This window comes from Astyanax mexicanus, chromosome 1 (assembly GCF_023375975.1).
Source record: "Astyanax mexicanus isolate ESR-SI-001 chromosome 1, AstMex3_surface, whole genome shotgun sequence".
NCBI classification, from domain to species: domain Eukaryota; kingdom Metazoa; phylum Chordata; class Actinopteri; order Characiformes; family Acestrorhamphidae; genus Astyanax; species Astyanax mexicanus.
This window is the reverse complement of record NC_064408.1, coordinates 6,450,783-6,475,691: the sequence shown is the minus strand read 5'-3', so window position 1 is coordinate 6,475,691 and position 24,909 is coordinate 6,450,783. Positions and strand designations below refer to the sequence as shown.

The 24,909-nt window shown below is 44.5% G+C and overlaps 1 protein-coding gene across 1 annotated transcript in view; it reads right to left on the bottom strand.

The window, feature by feature from the left end:
- Positions 1 to 24,909, bottom strand: part of LOC103040661 (astrotactin-2) — a 1,082,674-nt gene that overhangs the window by 484,603 nt on the left and 573,162 nt on the right. The window contains exon 5 of the mRNA XM_049465818.1: positions 10,285 to 10,392. Within this exon, the coding sequence (XP_049321775.1) occupies positions 10,285 to 10,392 (108 nt within the window). The remainder of the gene's footprint in view (positions 1 to 10,284; positions 10,393 to 24,909) is intronic.

Below are 24,909 nucleotides of genomic sequence, written 5' to 3'. Positions count from 1 at the left end.
AGGGTAGACAAGTTGATAGAACTTCCAATTAATGAGTCCAGGACTCATTGATGTAATCCATGGTGTCCCCACCGCATAGAGCATCTTGCAGAAGATATACAGGGGTTGGACAATGAAACTGAAACACCTGCTTTTAGACCACAATAATTGATTGTGGTGACGGACAGTTCTGGTGGAAACAGGAGAGTTGAGGTGCACATTGAATTCTGCTGTGATTTGATCAGCCGTGGTTTTATGTTTTTTGGATACAATCCGGGTTAGCACCTGAACATCCCTTTCAGACAGCTTCCTCTTACAGCATCCACAGTTAATCCTGTTGGATGTGGTTCATCCTTCTTGGTAGTACTCTGACGTTACCCTGGATACCGTGGCTCTTGATACATCACAAAGACTTGCTGTCTTGGTCACAGATGCTCCAGCAAGACGTGCACCAACAATTTGTCCTCTTTTGAACTCTGGTATGTCATCCATAATGTTGTGTGCATTGCAATATTTAGAGTAGAACTGTGCTCTTACCCTGCTAATTGAACCTTCACACTCTGCTCTTACTGGTGCAATGTGAAACTAATGAAGATTGACCACCAGGCTGCTCCAATTTAGCCATGAAACCTCCCACACTAAAATGATGACAGGTGTTTCAGTTTGGTCTTTTGGAGTCCACCAGGCTAGACAAATGACAAACAAAGCAAAAAGGACTTGGATGGGTCGAACCGCTCAGATGAAGACATAGAGAACAAAAGCAAGCCAGAAAAAATTCACCAGCATAAACCATCTTACCTCCACACTTCTGTGCACCCAGGCTCCACAGCTGAGGAAAACTGGATGAATTGAAAGAGAGAAAGCTGCTATCAAAGAGCAAAATTAAGTGGAAATGAGTTTTCAAGAGGTGCACTTCAATTGGGCAAATCATTGAACAAACCTTCTAATCAATGGAAGTTGATCGAAAGCCCATCCAGAACACGAGGTTCATTGATGTAATCCATGGATCTTGTTAAGTCCACACCTTGAGAAGTTGAATCTGATTCAGCAAAAGGATTGGAAGGAAACTGACAACATGGAGAACCATGATGAATGGGGGAAACATGGGAAGACAACTGACAACATAAAGGACTTTGAGATGGGATTTTTGAGAGCTATGCTCACTTTGGATTAATTGGAGGTTGAAGTTGACTGGAAGCCCACCCAGAACCAAAGGCTCATTGATGTGATCCATGTTGATTTCACCTTAAAAGTTATACTACTAAGATATTTGGACAGTATACCACATGAGACCTTTAGAAGCCTCAAAATATTAGATCTGATTCTGCATATGTGGTTGAAAACCTGGCAACATGAAGGACCTTGATGCCTGAAACAGCCATGATAAAGACAGAAGACACTTGTGGCCTTATGACTTCATGCCTGAGAAGAAGTAAAATAATTAAAGGACTGATAGCTGATGTTAGGATGTGGTTTTTGAGAGCTACACTTGCTTCAGGCAGACCCCAAGACACCTTTAGAAGCCTCCAAATACTAGAGCTGATTCTGCACATGTGGTTAAACAACTGGCAACATGAAGGACCTTGATGGCTAAAACAGCCAAACTAAAGACAGAAAATACAATTCATCAGCATAAGCAATCTCAGTTCTACATGTTTGGCCTCTCTGACGTTATGCCTGAGAAGAAGTGAAAGAATTAAAGGACTGAGAGTTGATGTTAGAGAGTAAAATGAAGTTAACATGGGTTTTGAGAGCTACACTTGCTTCAGGCAGAGCTTCCAATTAATGGAAGTTGATTGGAAGCCCACCCAGAACCCAAGGCTCATTGATGTAATCCATAGTGCCTTCACCTTGCACCATATAGGACTTAAAAGCTCTGCTGCTTCTAAGATTCTTTCAGAAGATACCTCAAGACATGTTTAGAAGTCTCAAAATATTAGAGCTGATTCTGTACATGTGGTTAAAATTTGACAACATGAAAAACCTTGATGGCTGAAACAGCCAAGATAAAGACAGAAGACACTTCTGACATCTCTGTCTCCATGCCTGAGAAGAAGTAAAAGTATGAAAGGACTGACAATTGCTTTTAGAGAGTAAACCCAAGGCTCATTGATGTGATCCATGGTTCCCCCTCAGAATGCACCTTACAAGTAAACTGTACCTCTTGGTGCAAGAAACTAAAAGATACCTTTAGAGTTCTTGCAGATGTTATGCCTTAAAAGGTTAGAGCTGATTTTACACATGAGATTGAACAAAAAGGACGAAACCAGGATGAAGCCAGATACAATTCACCAGTTTAAACAATCTCAGTTCTACATTTTTGGACTCTCTGACTTAATTCCTAAGAAGAAGTAAGTATAAAAAGACAGACAGTTGCTTTTAGAGAGGAAAATGAAGTTGAGATGGGTTTTTTGAGAGCTACACTTGCTTTGGGCAGAGCTTCCAATCAATGGACATTAATTGGAAGCCCACCCAGAACCCAAGGCTCATTGATGCAATCCATAGAGGCCCTCTTTTGCAACTTACATACTAACATTACTTGATCAAAGCTTATTTGAACCAGAAAGAATTTTCCAGTATAATTTCATCTCCACATTTGTGGATTTTAGATCTGGACAGATGTGGATAGATGGTGAAGCATTGCTTTTGGGCAATGCTTCCAATCAATGGAAGATGATTGAATGTCCGCCCAGAACACAAGGCTCATTGATATGATCCAATAGACGCCACACCTTGCACTTTACAGGACTTCAAGGATCTGTAAGATTCAGACCACAAGGTTGGACATCTGACACCATAAAAGGCATTATTGGGAAGAATTATATTTGCTTTGGGCGAACCTTCGGATCAGTGGAAGTTGATTGGAAGCCCACTCATTCAGCAAAAATCATTGATGCAATCCATGGAGGCCCCATTTTGTACATTGGTAAGTCAGAACTGATACAAAACTGAAGCATAAGCAATCTCATCTCAACATCTGTGAACTCTACACCAAGGGAAATGTGTGAAGTATGGATGGACGGCAAGCCTTGATCTTGGAGGAAAATGAAGTGGAGATTTGTTCTCAAGAGGAACATTCGCTTTGGGCAGACATTCCTATCAATAGAAGTTGATTGGAAGCCCACCTAGAATCCATGGCTCAATGATGTGATCTACAGAGGGTCTTATTCCCACCTTAGCAGCAAGAAGTTGAAATACTGACAACATGAAGGCTCTTGATGAGAAGAGAGACAGATTCCTAGGAATAACGGTGGGCTTTGCCTGGGAATGATGTTCCATCACTGACCACAACATATTTTGTATTATACCATTAAATACAGTTTAGCCTATTGTGAAGGGCACCCATGGGGCACCACATCACATTTAAGGCACTATCTAAGGCACTTCTTCATTTAAAGGGGACCTATTTGGGCACTTTCTCTGTTGCCAAGTATAATATGGTAATTGGCCTGATCTGCTTGTGGTAACACCCCTGTTGCCAAGTAAAATATAGAAGCTAGACCGAGCAGCATGTGTTAACACTCCAGTTGCCAAGTATAATATTGTAGTTGGCCCTAGCAGCATGTGGTAGTTGGTCTGATCTGCTTGTGGTAACATCCCTGTTGCCAAGTATAGTGTGGTATTTGGCTCGAGCAGCATGTGGTAACACCCCTGTTGCCAAGTATAATATAGTAGATGGAACAAGAAGAATGTTGTAACGCCCATGTTGCCAAGTATAATGTGATAGTTAGTTGTAGAGCTTAGAATATCTGACTGAAACAACCCGACCCAAACTCAGTTTTTTTACTGCTATTTTTATTTTACATAAAGCTATACTGTAATAATCACAATATAGTAAAGTAACAAATCAAATTGTGTTTTCAATAAAATGTTATACAAGTTAGAATGTTATAATCACACAGCTCTGAAACACTCACGTCAGCTCCTCCACTTGTCCGAGCATAGTCTTATTGCTGTTTTATGTGTTTTGCACTAAGGCTGTATGCTTAAAATAGGAAAATAGATTGTTCATAAAGTGTTTTATGTTTCTAAACATTGTTAATTATATTAAAGTAGACAATAGTCACTGTATTTTATGTTATTGTTCTTGGTCTATTTTGGTTTAATGAGTGTGCAGTGCATAGCCTTATTGTTGTCTTACATATTTTGCGCTAAGGCTATATGTTTAAAATATATATATATATATTTTTTTTTTCCAGAAAGTTTTTCATATTCTTAGACAATGTTAATTACATTAGGGTAGACGAGGAGATTGGTTCTTAATAAACATTGTTCTTAAATAATAGGTCTATGCTTCTCAAGTGTTGAAGTGTTAAGTAACATCATTATAAAATTGTTTTAAAAATAGTTTTAAAAAGCTCAGTTTTAACGATCTACTAAAAAAAGTAAGTGTCTTGTTTAAATCAGGCTCGAGCACGGGCTCACAAAAACAGTTTATGGGGCGGGTCGGGTCAGGCTTGGGGCCCGATCCAAGCTCTTGTTGACCTGAGCAGCATGTGTGAACACCCCAGTTGCCAAGTATAATATATGAATCAACCTGTGCTGCTTTTAAAAAATCACCAGTTGCTGAATATAAACTAAATTCAGCCAAATTATACCTCTACTGCCAAGTCTAAGCCAATATTGTCAAACATCAGCTTTGCTCTGGCCAATCCTTTATGTTTAGTGGTCTTTTTCCTCAACCCTTCAACCAATCATGTGCAATGATTAATGTTCCTGCCTAATGACAAATGAATGAATGCATGCAACCAACCAACCAACCAACCAATCAAACAAACAAACACATAATTAAACTCAATTTACATGCATGCAAAATCACACATTTGCATAGCTGGAAGACATCCGATTGTCAGCTGTCATCATTCACCCTTTAAACAGTCAGCATTAATATTTCTCACAACTCCACTCCAATAAATCACTCTTTTTTCGTAAGCACCATTGCGAAGCAGCAGAGCTCTGTTTCTGTAAGTTTGAACTTGGTGAATATGGGATTGGTTATGATGGGTTTTGTATGAATGTACCTTACGGGCAAAAATAATATTTTGCATTCGTTAGGATAGAATCTGGTTCTCTCGCTCTCTATCTCTTTATCTCTCTCCTTTGGGAGTGTATGGAGATCATAGCAGAATTCTGCTTCTTTTATATTTCGATTCTTTTACAGTATTTTAATTCTGCTGTTTCTTGCTTCCACCAGTAAACAAAAACCTAAAAAATGAACTAGGCTACAGAGTACACATATATTATACAGCAGAGTTAGTTTAACATACGTTAGCTCACTTTATCCCAGAATACCTGAGGATATATTTTGTCTAGGAACCATTTTTACTCCTACACTGCATCTACAATTCGTTTCAACACTACTAAAAGCTGCATGAGTGCATTTAAATGAAAAGCAGCTATTTTTTATTTAAATGGTGGATCATTATTATTCACAGCACTGCAGTGATTAGCACTGATTAGCATGGTGGTGGTGTATGAGGTGTTAGTGTGTGTTATGCTGGTACAGGTAGTGGGTCAGATACAGCAGTGCTGCTGGAGTTTTTAAACATTGTATCCAGCTCATCTGTTACTGTACAGTTTGTGTTGATCATCTTCTAGTCCTTCATCAGTGGATATAGGATGCTGCTCAAAGGATGCTGCACAAAGAATGCTGGTCAATTTATGCTGGTCAAATGATGCTCGTCAAAATATGCTGGTCAAAGGATGCTGCCCAAAGGATGCTGCCCTAAAGATGCTGCTTAAAGGATGCTGCACAAAGGATGCTGTCCAAAGGATGCTGGTCAAAGGATGCTGTCCAAAAAGTGCTGCTCAAAGGATGCTGCACAAAGGATGCTGCTTAAAGGATGCTGTTCTAAGGATGCTGCCGTAAGGATGCTACACAAAGGATGCTGCTCTAAGGATGCTACACAAAGGATGCTGGTCAAAGGATGCTGCTCAAAGAATGCTGCCCTAAGGATGCTACACAAAGGATGCTGCTCAAAGGATGCTGCTCAAAGGATGCTGCCCTAAGGATGCTGGTCAAAGAATGCTGCCCTAAGGATGCTGCTCTAAGGATGCTGCACAAAGGATGCTGCCCATAAGATGTTGCCCACAAGACAGAGCCCACAAAATACTACCCACAGGATGCTGCCAAAAACACTGTCAAAGGATGCTGCCACAGGATGTTGCCCAGGCAATGCTGCCCAAAAGATGCTCCTTACAGGATGCTGCCCACTGGATGCTGCTCAAATGCTACTGCCTACAGGATTCTGCCCACATGATGCTCCTTACAGAATGCTGCCCACAGGATGCTGCCCACAAGATGTTGCCCACAAGATACTGCTCAAAGGGTGCTGACCATTTTATACTGCCCACAGGATGCTGCCCACAAGATACTGCCCACAAGATGCTGCCAAAGCACGCTGCCTAAAGGATGCTATCCCAGGTTTCTGCCCATAGGATGTTGCCCCTTACAGGATGCTCCTTAAAAGACACTTCTGACAGGGCAATCCTTGCAGGACACTCCTTACAAGATACTGCCCACAGGATGCTTCTCACAGGATACTGCCCACAGGATGCTGCCCACAGGATGCTTCTCACAGGATACTGCCCACAGGATGCTGCCTACAAGATACTACCCACAGGATGCTACCCACAAGATACTGCCCACAAGATACTGCCCACAGGATGCTGCCCACAAGATACTGCCCACAGGATGCTGCCCACAAGATACTGCCCACAGGATGCTGCCCACAAGATACTGCCCACAGGATGCTGCCCACAAGATACTGCCCACAGGATGCTGCCCGCAAGATACTGCCCACAGGATGCTGCCCACAAGATACTGCCCACAGGATGCTGCCAAAGCACTCTGCCTAAAGGATGCTATCCCAGGTTTCTGCCCATAGGATGTTGCCCCTTACAGGATGCCCCTTAAAGGACACTTCTGACAGGGCAATCCTTACAGGACACTCCTTACAAGATACTGCCCACAGGATGCTCCTTACAGGATGCTGCCCACAGGGTGCTGACCACAGAATGCTGCCAACAAGACGTTGCCCGCAAGACACTGCCCACAGGATGCTGCCCACAAGATGTTGCCCACAAGATACTGCTCACAGGATGCTGCCCACAAGATACTGCCCCCAGAATGCTGCCAAAGCACTCTGCCTAAAGGATGCTATCCCAGGTTTCTGCCCATAGGATGTTGCCCCTTACAGGATGCTCCATAAAGGACATTTCTGACAGGACACTCCTTACAGGACACTCCTTACAAGATACTGCCCACATGATGCTCCTTACAGGATGCTGCCCAAATAATGATTTCCAAAGGAATTTGCCCATAAGATGTTGCTCACCAGACCCACAAGATACTGCCCACAGGATGCTGCCAAAGCACTCTGCCTAAAGGATGCTATCCCAGGTTTCTGCCCATAAGATGTTGCCCCTTACAGGATGCTCCTTAAAGGACACTTCTGACAGGACAATTCTTACAGGACACTCTTTACAAGATACTGCCCACAGGATGCTCCTTACAGGATGCTGCCCACAGGATGCTGCCCACAGGATGCTGCCCACAGGGTGCTGACCACAGGATGCTACCCAAAGGAAATTGCCCATGAGATGTTGCCCACCAGACCCACAAGATACTGCCCACAGGATGCTGCCAAAAGACCCTGCCAAGGTTAAGGTTCCACTCATTCAAATGCATGTATTTTCCTATCTCCTTCTACAGCAGCTAGCCGAATGCTGCCAGCAACTTACTGTACATTTCACAGTGTTCTTTTTACACTGAAGGCATCTGGTGTCTGGTATTTTTGGAATTACAGAGGTCAATAGCTTCTGTCCAGAAGCAGAAGCACACAGAGTCCTTCCACAGTGGCTTCCTGTCCCCCCAGATTACTGGACAGTGTTCCTACAGAAGCTGCTGACCAAACACCTCCTGAAACTAGCTGAGCAGTACAGTTTAGAGACGACACTTTTACAGAAGAGATACAAAAAACTGCAACAACGGCTGAGGCTCATCACCTGTCAGCGCAGCGCCGGCTCCTGTATAAAATCCCTCCCGTCTCCCGCACTCGTTAGCGCTACATTTCCATGCTGTAAAAGTTCACTGAGCGGGCAGAGCGCCCCGGGGGACGGATACGGAACCGCCCGGGTCCAGCCGCCCGGCTCACTTAAAGACCACACTGTAAATTAGAGACGCGAACAAACCCACAGCCAACAGGAATAGTATTCACAAAAAATAAAAAAAAGCTTTATTTCTTAGAAATACCATCTTTAAATAATTCATACAGTGAAATAAACCAATACAGCAGCTCTGTTCCCTTTTCTGTGATAATAAAAAAAAGTAAAAATAAATGTGTCTCTCTTCTTCTTGCATTATAGTACTGATTTGTACTGATTCCTCATCCTCCATTCTCTGCAGTATTTAGTAAAAAAGAAAATATTCAGAAAAATAAGTCGATATCAACCCATTTATTAATGCTTTATAAAGTATTTATAACCTAATTAATAACAACAATAATAATAATAATTTTTAAACTCTTTATAAAGGAGCCTTATTTTAAGGAAGTACCTACATTGGTTTGTTTGTTTTCCCAGATTTTCTCTTTTTTTTCTACTGAAAAAAAAAACATTAATTCATATGTTTACTTTTAATCTATTTGTTTTTGTTCATTAGTTAATTATATTTAAATAGCATTCTTACTAAATCTGATGTTTTTCATAACTAAATATGCATAATATCATCAGATTTCTCTCAATAATAATGATAATATTTTTCTAGCAATGTTAAAAATTCAGCTAATGACTTAAGCTAATTACAGTACAAAATTATAATAAAACGAATATAATGTCAGAATTTAACAGTTTTATCTAAAAAAGAGTTAAACTCTATTAAGTTAATTAAATTAGGTTTATTAAAATTAAGTTTAAATAATTATGTTTTTGAACTCTTTTTTAGATAAAACTTATAATTCTGACATTATATTCATTTTATTATAATTTTGTGGAATTTCACCTTTGCATTATATGATATTATAATATATTAGATTAAATTAGATTCACAGTTCAGCAATTTTACTATTGCCATTTAACCACTAATACATTTTATTTTCATTACATGTTAATCTTTACATATTTATTTTACAGCTGCTAAATTGTGTACTGTAATTAGCTTAAGTCAGACTGAATTTTTAACATTGCTAGAAAAATATTATCACTATTATTGAGTATTTACAAAAACGTATATAAACAGTCCAGCTTACATTTATTATTTTATTTCTAATTTCTAATTAATTTTTAATATAAAATAATGACAGTAAATATTATTTTACATTTTTCACAATTATTATTTTCTGTATTTTGTACTTACTGTCAATATGTTTCTAGCATTGATTAACCTGTATGATTTCTGAGCTTTTAACAATGTAGAAAATGGAACAAATTGAACACAGTTGGAGTTCATTTGAAGTGATTTTTACTTTTACTGTGTTTCTGAATGAATGGCTGTATCTGCTTCAGTCAATAGCTGTGAACGCTGACTAATAAAAACAGTGCTGAGCTGTGAGGCTGTAAATGTAAAATGATGCCAAGAAAAGTCTGGGCAGTAGGAAATGGTCTGTGCTGCATTTTGATGACTCTATCATTTGTCCTCAGTCGAATAACAGAAGGAGAAAATAGAAAAGCATAAATCAGATTTAACTTTTCATTGCTACTTTACCATTTTTTAAATTCTTATATTATGTATTATGTACAGGGTTTGGACAAGGAAACACCTGGTTTTAGAGCACAATAATTTATTGTGGTGACGGACAGTTCTGGTGGAAACAGGAGAGTTGAGGTGCACATTGAATTCTGCCGTGATTTGATCAGCCGTGGTTTTATGTTTTTTGGATACAATCCGGGTTAGCACCAGAACATCCCTTTCAGACAGCTTCCTCTTACAGCGTCCACAGTTAATCCTGTTGGATGTGGTTGGTCCTTCTTGGTGGTATGCTGACATTACCCTGGATACCGTGGCTCTTGATGCATCACAAAGACTTGCTGTCTTGGTCACAGATGCTCCAGCAAGACGTGCACCAACAATTTGTCCTCTTTTGAACTCTGGTATGTCACCCATAATGTTGTGTGCATTGCAATATTTAGAGCAGAACTGTGCTCTTACCCTGATAACTGAACACTCTTCACACTCTGCTCTTACTGGTGCAATGTGCAATTAATGAAGATTGGCCACCAGGCTGCTCCAGTTTACCCATGAAACCTCCCACACTAAAATGACAGGTGTTTCAGTTTCATTTTCTTCACTAATTTTACAGATCTTACCTTTGCTTCGGCGTCTTCCTCTGTGCTCTGTGTAGAACTTCATCTGATTTTCGTCATCCACCTCCAGTCCAGCGTCTACCTGGTGCCCGAACACGCCGACTCCACCTGCTGAAAGAAAAACAGAGAGAGAACGAAGAGAAGATCTGAATAAAAGAAGAGAAGAACCGGTGTAGGATTAGCAGGCGGCTGCAGTAGCCGTGTTGGAATAAATCCGGAGCTGGTGTAATAATGAATAACACTGGGGGCTCCGCCCGTGGAGCTCGGCCGACCACATGAATAAGTGAAGATCCACCGCTCTGTCCTCAGTGACCATCAGCCCCGGAGCCGTCCACTCCGCACTCACTGGCCCATAGAGACGCCATCTGGACACCCAGAGCGCCCAAGGACCTCCACTAAAACGCAAGGTCCTTTTAAATAAAGTAATAAATCCTGCGTGATTATATTAGTGCAGGTATAAGAGCTCTGAAAAAGAAAAAAAAATACACCATATTTTATATCATAAAATAACTGTTGAGGTTCAGCTTTATTGGATTTTATTATGGTGGTAAAATATCCGCTGGTGTTGGTCCACTGTGTTCTATCAAGTCCAAGGATTTTATTTTCCAGCAGGACTTGGCACACTGCCCACACTGCCAGAAGTACCAATTGGTCTCAACACAGATATCTAATTTTTGGGTTTTCATTGGCTGTAAGCCATAATTATCAATTATCAATAATAAAATAAATAAAAGCTTAAAATAGATCACTCTGTGTTTATTAAATCTATATAATATATGAGTTTCAAATTTTGAACTGAATTACTGAAATATAGTAACTTTTAAATGATATTCAAGTTTTTTGAGATGCACTAGTATATAATTTATGATAATCTATATAGAGCATTTTATATTCTAACCAACTGTTGCAATACATTAAAATATACTAAAGATTCATGTCTGAAATTAGTTTCTTAGAAATTCACTTGTATGTTATTTTAATATATTTTTTAAATATTTAAACATAAAATATAACACATTTTTTTTTATTTTATTAACATGCAGAACGCTTGGGCAGCAAATGGTAATGGTGGTTGCTATGATGTTATGAAGTGGTTGCTAAGTGGTCAGCATGGTATCCAAGGTCGTATTTATGCTGTTGTTAAGTGGTGGCGAGCTGGCTTAAAAACTGTTGCTATGTGGTTGCTAAGGTGTTGTTATTTGGCTGCCAAGTGCTAAACATGGTATTCAATGTGGTCTTTATGCTGTTGCTAAATGGTGACCAACTGGTTTTAAACCTGTTGCTTGGCATCTGCTAAGGTGTTGCTATGGCATAGCTGTTATTGGCTAAGATGTTGCCATGGCATAGCTGTTAGTTACTAAGATGTTGCTATGGCATAGCTGTTAGTTGTTAAGGTGTTGCTTGGTGGTCACTTTGGCAATGTGTTGGTTACTATAGTGTTGCTAGGCGGTGCCAAGCTGCTGATTGCTATGTGGCTGCTAAAGAATGGGGATGGTTGCAAAGGTGTTGCTAGGTGATTGTCACTCGGTGTACCAGATGTTGACCAGATGTGTACTAATTTGTTCCAGATGAGTTTCAGGTGCTAGGTGTTGCTGTTTGCTAAGATCTTGCTATATTGTATAAATGTTGGCATGCTGAGGTGTTCCTAGAAGGTTGCTAAGCTGTTGCCAGGTGGTCATTATGGCAATGTGTTGGGTACTATGATATTCATAAGCTGTTGCCAGGTGGTCACTATATCAATGTGTTGGGTACTATGGTGTTGCTAGGTGGTTGCAAAGGTGTTGATATCTGTTTGCTAAGATCTTGCTATATGGTATAACTGTTGGCATGCTGAAATGTTTCTAGAAGGTTGCTAAGCTGTTACCAGGTGGTCACTACGGCAATGTGTTGGGTACTATGGTGCTGCTAGGTGGTTATTAAGAAGTGTTTTAAGGCTGTTGCTAAGCTGTTGGTTGCTATGCAGCTGCTAACGAAAGGGGACAGTTGCAAAGGTGTTGCTAGGAGGTTGCCATTGTGTGTATCAGATGTTAACCAATTATATGGTGTAACTGTTGGCATGCTGAGGTGTTCCTAGGTGGTCGATAATCGGTTGCCAGATGGTCACTATGGCAATGTGTTGGGTACTATGGTGTTGCTAGGTGGTTGCTAAGGTGTTGCTATTAGTTTACTAAGATCTTGCTATATGGTATAACTGATGGCATGCTGAGGTATCCCTAGAAGGTTGCTAAGCTGTTGCCAGACGGTTACTATGGCAATGTGTTTGGTACTATGATGTTGCTAGGTTGTTGCTACGGTTTTGCTATTTGTTTGCTAAGATATTGTTATATGGTATAACTGTTGACATGCTGAGGTGTTCCTAGATGGTTGATAATTGGTTGCCAGGTGGTCACTATGGAAATGTGTTGGGTGCTATGGTGTTGCTAAAGTGTTGCTACCAGTTTACTAAGATCTTGCTATATTGTATAACTGATGGCATGCTGAGGTGTCCCTAGGTAGTTGCTAAGCTGTTGCCAGGTGGTTACTATGGCAATGTGTTGGGTACAATGATGTTAAAAATGAATGGGAGTAAATGAGGGATGGAAACAGTGGGGAATGTTTTCAACTAGACGACCAGATTTTCAAAAAAAAAAAAAAAAAAAAAAAAAACCTTCAAAAAGCAGTTTAGACCATCTGAAACAAGAAAAAAAAATGATTTTTCAGCAGCTTTAATTTTCTCAGGGGTCCAATACTTTTGCACAGCTCTGTTGTTTCTGCTGTATTATGGCACAGGGGTTAAAGGGAGTGTATTAAAGTAAAGTGGTGTTTCCGGCTGTGTTTTTAACAGTAACACTGTGAATTATTAATGCAGCGTATTCCCATTAATATTACATTTCTGTGCCCCTGTGTTTTAACAGTTATTACACAACAGCCGCTGTACTGGCAGCAGCTACACACATTAAGATTTTAGTGAGGCGTGTTTTCAGTCTGAAAGCATTTGTGTCTGTCTGTCCGTACTCTGCCTAATCACAGCTGATATTAGCATCGAAAAGTGGATTTACTGATTCTCAATCACTTATACATTCAATGTGGATGGGAGCTGCTGGCTTTTCCTGTGAAAATAAAGAGAGAAATACCTAAAAATAATGGAATCTAAATTAAACTTGGCTGAAAAATGAAAATGTAGTTTGTTACGACATATTTTAGTGTCTGATTCATCCACTTTATTTGGTCGCTACAAGGCTAATGCACCTAATGATTAAACCACAATTAAAATGCTACTAATTCCCAGGTCTTTGAGATATACAATACAATTTAAAATGTTTGGACACACCTTAAATTTTGTATTTTTTGTTTTCAAAGTAGAAACGCTTGTTTAAATGTCAGTTTTGCACATTTGCTCAGTCAGCTTTATGAGGTTGAGTCACCTGGAATTTCAGGCTTTCAGTTAACAGCTGTGCTGAACTCGTCAAGAGTTAATTAGTGTGATTGCAGTAATGCAATCACAGTATTGTTCTTCTTAAGTCTTATTCTTCTTCTTCTTCTTCTTCTTATTATTAGTGTGATTGCAGTAATGCAATCACAGTATTGTTCTTCTTAAGTCTTATTCTTCTTCTTCTTATTATTATTATTATTATTATTATTATTATTAGTGTGATTGCAGTAATGCAATCACAGTATTGTTCTTCTTAAGTCTTATTCTTCTTCTTCTTATTATTATTAGTGTGATTGCAGTAATGCAATCACAGTATTGTTCTTCTTAAGTCTTATTCTTATTATTATTATTATTATTATTATTATTATTATTATTCCACCTGTTTTTTGTCCGGTTAACTAGTGCCGCAGTTTTCGAAATATCGACTTCGTTCAAAAGAGAAAACGTGCGTCCATATCGGGAATGGTGGGCTTGTATACAGCTTTCCGATCGGACTTACGTTTTTCGTAAAAACTTCGTAAGTACGCGTTTTTTTGCCCATTGAAAATGAATGGGCAGAACTTTGCACGCCCGTGGACGTCGCAATTTTTGAAATACGAAGATGAAACCAATTGAGGACCTGTAGAACTTATTGAGCTCTTTCCGAAAATATGCGTTACGAAAAGTTACGTCGTACGGATTTCGTACGATTGTCGTACGAAGTGGCCCCATTGGAATGAATGGGGCAACTCGGAGGACGGCAGCTAGATCGAAGGACAGGTAGCTAGAACTCCAGTACTGTGTGTAATGGAGCAGCTATGGGATAAAACAGCATTAGGTCAAAAGTTTGGACACCCCGGCCCCCCAGTACTGTGTGTAATGGAGCCACGGGTCAAAAGTTTGGACACCCCAGAGCCCCAGCACTGTGTGTAATGGAGCCACGGGTCAAAAGTTTGGACACCCCAGAGCCCCAGCACTGTGTGTAATGGAGCCACGGGTCAAAAGTTTGGACACCCCAGAGCCCAGTACTGTGTGTAATGGAGCCACGGGTCAAAAGTTTGGACACCCCAGAGCCCCAGCACTGTGTGTAATGGAGCTGCGGGTCAAAAGTTTGGACACCCCAGAGCCCCAGCACTGTGTGTAATGGAGTCACGGGTCAAAAGTTTGGACACCCCAGAGCCCCAGCACTGTGTGTAATGGAGCCACGGGTCAAAAGTTTGGACACCCCAGAGCCCCAGTACTGTGTAATGGAGCCACGGGTCAAAAGTTTGGACACCCCAGTGCCCCAGTACTGTGTGTAATGGAGCAACTGGTCAAAAGTTTGGGTACCCCGGTCAGCTCTGCAATCACACTCGCAGTTTCTGTAGGAACTGCAATCTAGTTATTATTATTATTCCACCTGTTTTTTGTCCGGTTAACTAGTGCCGCAGTTTTCGAAATATCGACTTCGTTCAAAAGAGAAAACGTGCGTCCATATCGGGAATGGTGGGCTTGTATACAGCTTTCCGATCGGACTTACGTTTTTCGTAAAAACTTCGTAAGTACGCGTTTTTTTGACCATTGAAAATGAATGGGCAGAACTTTGCACGCCCGTGGACGTCGCAATTTTTGAAATACGAAGATGAAACCAATTGAGGACCTGTAGAACTTATTGAGCTCTTTCCGAAAATATGCGTTACGAAAAGTTACGACGTACGGATTTCGTACGAATGTCGTACGAAGTGGCCCCATTGGAATGAATGGGGCCAATCGGAGGACGGCAGCTAGATCGAAGGACAGGTAGCTAGAACTCCAGTACTGTGAGTGTATGGAGCAGCTATGGGATAAATCAGCATTAGGTCAAAAGTTTGGACACCCCGGCCCCCCAGTACTGTGTGTAATGGAGCCATGGGTCAAAAGTTTGGACACCCCGGCCCCCCAGTACTGTGTGTAATGGAGCCACGGGTCAAAAGTTTGGACACCCCCGAACGGCCAGAGCAACCTAGCGTGCATAGCTGATTGATGTATTTGCACGTTGCGTAGCAACGTGCAAACACCATTTAATCTAATTTATGCATATAAATCACCTAGCAACCACCTAGAAACACCATAGCAACCACCACAGATACCATAGCAACACCTTAGCAACCACCTAGCAACACCTTAGCAACCACCTAGCAACCACCTAGCAACACCTTAGCAACCTCCCCGGATACCATAGCAACACCTTAGCAACCGCCTAGCAACACCTTAGCAACCACCTAGCAACCACCTAGCAACACCTTAGCAACCACCCCGGATACCATAGCAACACCTTAGCAACCGCCTAGCAACACCTTAGCAACCACCTAGCAACACCTTAGCAACCACCCCGGATACCATAGCAACACCTTAGCAACCGCCTAGCAACACCCTAGCAACCACCTAGCAACCACCTAGCAACACCTTAGCAGCCACCCCGGATACCATAGCAACACCTTAGCAACCGCCTAGCAACACCTTAGCAACCACCTAGCAACCACCTAGCAACACCTTAGCAACCACCCTGGATACCATAGCAACACCTTAGCAACCGCCTAGCAACACCCTAGCAACCGCCTAGCAACACCTTAGCAACCACCTAGCAACCACCTAGCAACACCTTAGCAACCACCCCGGATACCATAGCAACACCGTAGCAACCGCCTAGCAACACCCTAGCAACCACCTAGCAACCACCTAGCAACACCTTAGCAACCACCCCGGATACCATAGCAACACCTTAGCAACCGCCTAGCAACACCATAGCAACCACCTAGCAACCACCTAGCAACTGCTTAGTAGTGACCTACCAACCACTTAGCAACACCATAGCAACCACCCTGGATACCATAGCAACACCTTAGCAACCGCCTAGCAACACCTTAGCAACCACCTAGCAACCATCTAGCAACACCTTAGCAACCACCCCAGATACCATAGCAACACCTTAGCAACCGCCTAGCAACACCCTAGCAACCACCTAGCAACACCTTAGCAACCACCCCGGATACCATAGCAACACCTTAGCAACCGCCTAGCAACACCCTAGCAACCACCTAGCAACACCTTAGCAACCACCCCGGATACCATAGCAACACCTTAGCAACCGCCTAGCAACAACCTAGCAACCACCTAGCAACACCTTAGCAACCACCCCGGATACCATAGCAACACCTTAGCAACCGCCTAGCAACACCCTAGCAACCACCTAGCAACACCTTAGCAACCACCCCGGATACCATAGCAACACCTTAGCAACCGCCTAGCAACACCTTAGCAACCCCCTAGCAACCACCTAGCAACACCTTAGCAACCACCCCGGATACCATAGCAACACCTTAGCAACCGCCTAGCAACACCCTAGCAACCACCTAGCAACCACCTAGCAACACCTTAGCAACCACCCCGGATACCATAGCAACTCCTTAGCAACCGCCTAGCAACACCCTAGCAACCACCTAGCAACCACCTAGCAACACCTTAGCAACCACCCTGGATACCATAGCAACACCTTAGCAACCGCCTAGCAACACCGTAGCAACCACCTAGCAACACCTTAGCAACCACCCCGGATACCATAGCAACACCTTAGCAACCACCTAGCAACACCTTAGCAACCACCCCGGATACCATAGCAACACCTTAGCAACCGCCTAGCAACCACCTAGCAACACCTTAGCAACCACCCCGGATACCATTGCAACACCTTAGCAACCACCTAGCAACACCTTAGCAACCACCTAGCAACCACTTAGCAACACCTTAGCAACCACCCTGGATACGATAGCAACACCTTAGCAACCACTTAGCAACACCTTAGCAACACCATAGCAGATACCAGCCAGCTCTGCAATCACACTCGCAGTTTCTGTAGGAACTGCAATCTAGTTATTATTATTATTCCACCTGTTTTTTGTCCGGTTAACTAGTGCCGCAGTTTTCGAAATATCGACTTCGTTCAAAAGAGAAAACGTGCGTCCATATCGGGAATGGTGGGCTTGTATACAGCTTTCCGATCGGACTTACGTTTTTCGTAAAAACTTCGTAAGTACGCGTTTTTTTGACCATTGAAAATGAATGGGCAGAACTTTGCACGCCCGTGGACGTCGCAATTTTTGAAATACGAAGATGAAACCAATTGAGGACCTGTAGAACTTATTGAGCTCTTTCCGAAAATATGCGTTACGAAAAGTTACGACGTACGGATTTCGTACGATTGTCGTACGAAGTGGCCCCATTGGAATGAATGGGGCCAATCGGAGGACGGCAGCTAGATCGAAGGACAGGTAGCTAGAACTCCAGTACTGTGAGTGTATGGAGCAGCTATGGGATAAAACAGCATTAGGTCAAAAGTTTGGACACCCCGGCCCCCCAGTACTGTGTGTAATGGAGCCATGGGTCAAAAGTTTGGACACCCCGGCCCCCCAGTACTGTGTGTAATGGAGCCACGGGTCAAAAGTTTGGACACCCCCGAACGGCCAGAGCAACCTAGCGTGCATAGCTGATTGATGTATTTGCACGTTGCGTAGCAACGTGCAAACACCATTTAATCTAATTTATGCATATAAATCACCTAGCAACCACCTAGAAACACCATAGCAACCACCACAGATACCATAGCAACACCTTAGCAACCGCCTAGCAACACCTTAGCAACCACCTAGCAACCACCTAGCAACACCTTAGCAACCTCCCCGGATACCATAGCAACACCTTAGCAACCGCCTAGCAACACCTTAGCAACCGCATAGCAACCACTTAGCAACACCTTAGCAACCACCCCGGATACCATAGCAACACCTTAGCAACCGCCTAGCAACCACCTAGCAACCACCTAGCAACCACCTAGCAACACCTTAGCAACCACCCCGGATACCATAGCAACACCTTAGCAACCGCCTAGCAACACCTTAGCAACCACCTAGCAACCACCTAGCAACACCTTAGCAACCACCCCGGATACCATAGCAACACCTTAGCAACCGCCTAGCAACACCCTAGCAACAACCTAGCAACCACCTAGCAACACCTTAGCAACCACCCTGGATACCATAGCAACACCTTAGCAACCGCCTAGCAACACCCTAGCAACCACCTAGCAACCACCTAGCAACACCTTAGCAACCACCCCGGATACCGTAGCAACACCTTAGCAACCGCCTAGCAACACCCTAGCAACCACCTAGCAACCACCTAGCAACACCTTAGCAACCACCCTGGATACCATAGCAACACCTTAGCAACCGCCTAGCAACACTCTAGCAACCACCTAGCAACCACCTAGCAACACCTTAGCAACCACCCCGGATACCATAGCAACACCTTAGCAACCGCCTAGCAACACCTTAGCAACCACCTAGCAACCACTTAGCAACACCTTAGCAACCACCACGGATACCATAGCAACACCTTAGCAACCGCCTAGCAACACCCTAGCAACCACCTAGCAACCACCTAGCAACACCTTAGCAACCACCCCGGATACCATAGCAACACCTTAGCAACCGCCTAGCAACACCCTAGCAACCACCTAGCAACCACCTAGCAACACCTTAGCAACCACCCCAGATACCATAGCAACACCTTAGCAACCGCCTAGCAACACCCTAGCAACCACCTAGCAACACCTTAGCAACCACCCCGGATACCATAGCAACACCTTAGCAACCGGCTAGCAACACCTTAGCAACCACCTAGCAACACCTTAGCAACCACCCCGGATACCATAGCAACACCTTAGCAACCGCCTAGCAACACCCTAGCAACCACCTAGCAACCACCTAGCAACAGCTTAGCAACTACCCCGGATACCATAGCAACACCTTAGCAACCGCCTAGCAACACCCTAGCAACCACCTAGCAACCACCTAGCAACACCTTAGCAACCACCCCGGATACCATAGCAACACCTTAGCAACCGCCTAGCAACACCCTAGCAACCACCTAGCAACCACCTAGCAACACCTTAGCAACCACCCCGGATACCATAGCAACACCTTAGCAACCGCCTAGCAACACCTTAGCAACCACCTAGCAACACCTTAGCAACCACCCCGGATACCATAGCAACACCTTAGCAACCGCCTAGCAACACCCTAGCAACCACCTAGCAACCACCTAGCAACACCTTAGCAACCACCCCGGATACCATAGCAACACCTTAGCAACCGCCTAGCAACACCCTAGCAACCACCTAGCAACCACCTAGCAACACCTTAGCAACCACCCCGGATACCATAGCAACACCTTAGCAACCGCCTAGCAACACCCTAGCAAACACCTAGCAACCACCTAGCAACACCTTAGCAACCACCCAAGATACCATAGCAACACCTTAGCAACCGCCTAGCAACACCCTAGCAACCACCTAGCAACCACCTAGCAACACCTTAGCAACCACCCCGGATACCATAGCAACACCTTAGCAACCGCCTAGCAACACCCTAGCAACCACCTAGCAACCACCTAGCAACACCTTAGCAACCACCCCGGATACCATAGCAACACCTTAGCAACCGCCTAGCAACACCCTAGCAACAACCTAGCAACCACCTAGCAACACCTTAGCAACCACCCCGGATACCATAGCAACACCTTAGCAACCGCCTAGCAACACCCTAGCAACCACCTAGCAACCACCTAGCAACACCTTAGCAACCACCCAAGATACCATAGCAACACCTTAGCAACCGCCTAGCAACACCCTAGCAACCACCTAGCAACCACCTAGCAACACCTTAGCAACCACCCCGGATACCATAGCAACACCTTAGCAACCACCTAGCAACCACCTAGCAACCACCTAGCAACACCTTAGCAACCACCCCAAATACCATAGCAACACCTTAGCAACCGCCTAGCAACACCTTAGCAACCGCCTAGCAACACCTTAGCAACCACCTAGTAACCACCTAGCAACACCTTAGCAAGCACCCCAGATACCATAGCAACACCTTAGCAACCGCCTATCAACACCTTAGCAACCGCCTAGCAACACCTTAGCAACCACCTAGTAACCACCTAGCAACACCTTAGCAACCACCCCGGATACCATAGCAACACCTTAGCAACACCTTAGCAGATACCAGCCAGCACTGCAATCACACTCGCAGTTTCTGCAGGAACTGCAATCTAGTTCCACCTGTTTTTTGTCCGGTTAACTAGTGCCGCAGTTTTCGAAATATCGACTTCGTTCAAAAGAGAAAACGTGCGTCCATATCGGGAATGGTGGGCTTGTATACAGCTTTCCGATCGGACTTACGTTTTTCGTAAAAACTTCGTAAGTACGCGTTTTTTTGCCCATTGAAAATGAATGGGCAGAACTTTGCACGCCCGTGGACGTCGCAATTTTTGAAATACGAAGATGAAACCAATTGAGGACCTGTAGAACTTATTGAGCTCTTTCAGAAAATATGCGTTACGAAAAGTTACGACGTACGGATTTCGTACGAATGTCGTACGAAGTGGCCCCATTGGAATGAATGAGGCCAATCGGAGGACGGCAGCTAGATCGAAGGACAGGTAGCTAGAACTCCAGTACTGTGTGTAATGGAGCAGCTATGGGATAAAACAGCATTAGGTCAAAAGTTTGGACACCCCGGCCCCCCCCAGTACTGTGTGTAATGGAGCCACGGGTCAAAAGTTTGGACACCCCGGCCCCCCAGTACTGTGTGTAATGGACCCACGGGTCAAAAGTTTGGACACCCCCGAACGGCCAGAGCAACCTAGCGTGCATAGCTGATTGATGTATTTGCACGTTGCGTAGCAACGTGCAAACACCATTTAATCTAATTTATGCATATAAATCACCTAGCAACCACCTAGAATCACCATAGCAACCACCACAGATACCATAGCAACACCTTAGCAACCGCCTAGCAACACCTTAGCAACCACCTAGCAACACCTTAGCAACCACCCCGGATACCATAGCAACACCTTAGCAACCGCCTAGCAACACCCTAGCAACCACCTAGCAACCACCTAGCAACACCTTAGCAACCACCCCGGATACCATAGCAACACCTTAGCAACCGCCTAGCAACACCCTAGCAACCACCTAGCAACCACCTAGCAACACCTTAGCAACCACCCCGGATACCATAGCAACACCTTAGCAACCACCTAGCAACACCTTAGCAACCACCTAGCAACCACCTAGCAACACCTTAGCAACCACCCTGGATACCATAGCAACACCTTAGCAACCGCCTAGCAACACCCTAGCAACCACCTAGCAACCACCTAGCAACACCTTAGCAACCACCCCGGATACCATAGCAACACCTTAGCAACCGCCTAGCAACACCCTAGCAACCACCTAGCAACACCTTAGCAACCACCCCGGATACCATAGCAACACCTTAGCAACCGGCTAGCAACACCTTAGCAACCCCCTAGCAACCACCTAGCAACACCTTAGCAACCACCCCGGATACCATAGCAACACCTTAGCAACCGCCTAGCAACACCCTAGCAACCACCTAGCAACCACCTAGCAACACCTTAGCAACCACCCCGGATACCATAGCAACACCTTAGCAACCGCCTAGCAACACCCTAGCAACCACCTAGCAACCACCTAGCAACACCTTAGCAACCACCCCGGATACCATAGCAACACCTTAGCAACCGCCTAGCAACACCTTAGCAACCACCTAGCAACACCTTAGCAACCACCCTGGATACCATAGCAACACCTTAGCAACCGCCTAGCAACACCCTAGCAACCACCTAGCAACCACCTAGCAACACCTTAGCAACCACCCCGGATACCATAGCAACACCTTAGCAACCGCCTAGCAACACCCTAGCAACCACCTAGCAACACCTTAGCAACCACCCCGGATACCATAGCAACACCTTAGCAACCGGCTAGCAACACCTTAGCAACCCCCTAGCAACCACCTAGCAACACCTTAGCAACCACCCCGGATACCATAGCAACACCTTAGCAACCGCCTAGCAACACCCTAGCAACCACCTAGCAACCACCTAGCAACACCTTAGCAACCACCCCGGATACCATAGCAACACCTTAGCAACCACCTAGCAACCACCTAGCAACACCTTAGCAACCACCCTGGATACCATAGCAACACCTTAGCAACCGCCTAGCAACACCCTAGCAACACCTTAGCAACCACCCCAGATACCATAGCAACACCTTAGCAACCGCCTAGCAACACCTTAGCAACCACCTAGCAACCACTTAGCAACACCTTAGCAACCACCCCGGATACCATAGCCACACCTTAGCAACACCTTAGCAACACCACAGCAGATACCAGCCAGCACTGCAATCACACTCGCAGTTTCTGTAGGAACTGCAATCTAGTTATTATTATTATTCCACCTGTTTTTTGTCCGGTTAACTAGTGCCGCAGTTTTCGAAATATCAACTTCGTTCAAAAGAGAAAACGTGCGTCCATATCGGGAATGGTGGGCTTGTATACAGCTTTCCGATCGGACTTACGTTTTTCGTAAAAACTTCGTAAGTACGCGTTTTTTTGCCCATTGAAAATGAATGGGCAGAACTTTGCACGCCCGTGGACGTCGCAATTTTTGAAATACTAAGATGAAACCAATTGAGGACCTGTAGAACTTATTGAGCTCTTTCCGAAAATATGCGTTACGAAAAGTTACGACGTACGGATTTCGTACGAATGTCGTACGAAGTGGCCCCATTGGAATGAATGGGGCCAATCGGAGGACGGCAGCTAGATCGAAGGACAGGTAGCTAGAACTCCAGTACTGTGTGTAATGGAGCAGCTATGGGATAAATCAGCGTTAGGTCAAAAGTTTGGACACCCCGGCCCCCCAGTACTGTGTGTAATGGAGCCACGGGTCAAAAGTTTGGACACCCCGGCCCCCCAGTACTGTGTGTAATGGAGCCACGGGTCAAAAGTTTGGACACCCCCGAACGGCCAGAGCAACCTAGCGTGCATAGCTGATTGATGTATTTGCACGTTGCGTAGCAACGTGCAAACACCATTTAATCAAATTTATGCATATACATCACCTAGCAACCACCTAGAAACACCATAGCAACCACCCCGGATACCATAGCAACACCTTAGCAACCGCCTAGCAACACCATAGCAACCACCTAGCAACCATCTAGCAACACCTTAGCAACCACCCCAGATACCATAGCAACACCTTAGCAACCCCCTAGCAACACCCTAGCAACCACCTAGCAACCACCTAGCAACACCTTAGCAACCACCCCGGATACCATAGCAACACCTTAGCAACCGCCTAGCAACACCCTAGCAACCACCTAGCAACCACCTAGCAACACCTTAGCAAACACCCCGGATACCATAGCAACACCTTAGCAACCGCCTAGCAACACCCTAGCAACCACCTAGCAACCACCTAGCAACACCTTAGCAACCACCCCGGATACCATAGCAACACCTTAGCAACCGCCTAGCAACACCCTAGCAACCACCTAGCAACCACCTAGCAACACCTTAGCAACCACCCCGGATACCATAGCAACACCTTAGCAACCGCCTAGCAACACCCTAGCAACCACCTAGCAACCACCTAGCAACACCTTAGCAACCACCCCGGATACCATAGCAACACCTTAGCAACCGCCTAGCAACACCCTAGCAACCACCTAGCAACCACCTAGCAACACCTTAGCAACCACTCCGGATACCATAGCAACACCTTAGCAACCGCCTAGCAACACCCTAGCAACCACCTAGCAACACCTTAGCAACCACCCCGGATACCATAGCAACACCTTAGCAACCGCCTAGCAACACCCTAGCAACCACCTAGCAACACCTTAGCAACCACCCCGGATACCATAGCAACACCTTAGCAACCGCCTAGCAACACCTTAGCAACCACCTAGCAACACCTTAGCAACCACCCCGGATACCATAGCAACACCTTAGCAACCGCCTAGCAACACCTTAGCAACCACCTAGCAACACCTTAGCAACCACCCCGGATACCATAGCAACACCTTAGCAACCGCCTAGCAACACCCTAGCAACCACCTAGCAACCACCTAGCAACACCTTAGCAACCACCCCGGATACCATAGCAACACCCTAGCAACCACCTAGCAACACCTTAGCAACCACCCCGGATACCATAGCAACACCTTAGCAACCGCCTAGCAACACCTTAGCAACCACCTAGCAACCACCTAGCAACACCTTAGCAACCACCCCGGATACCATAGCAACACCTTAGCAACCGCCTAGCAACAC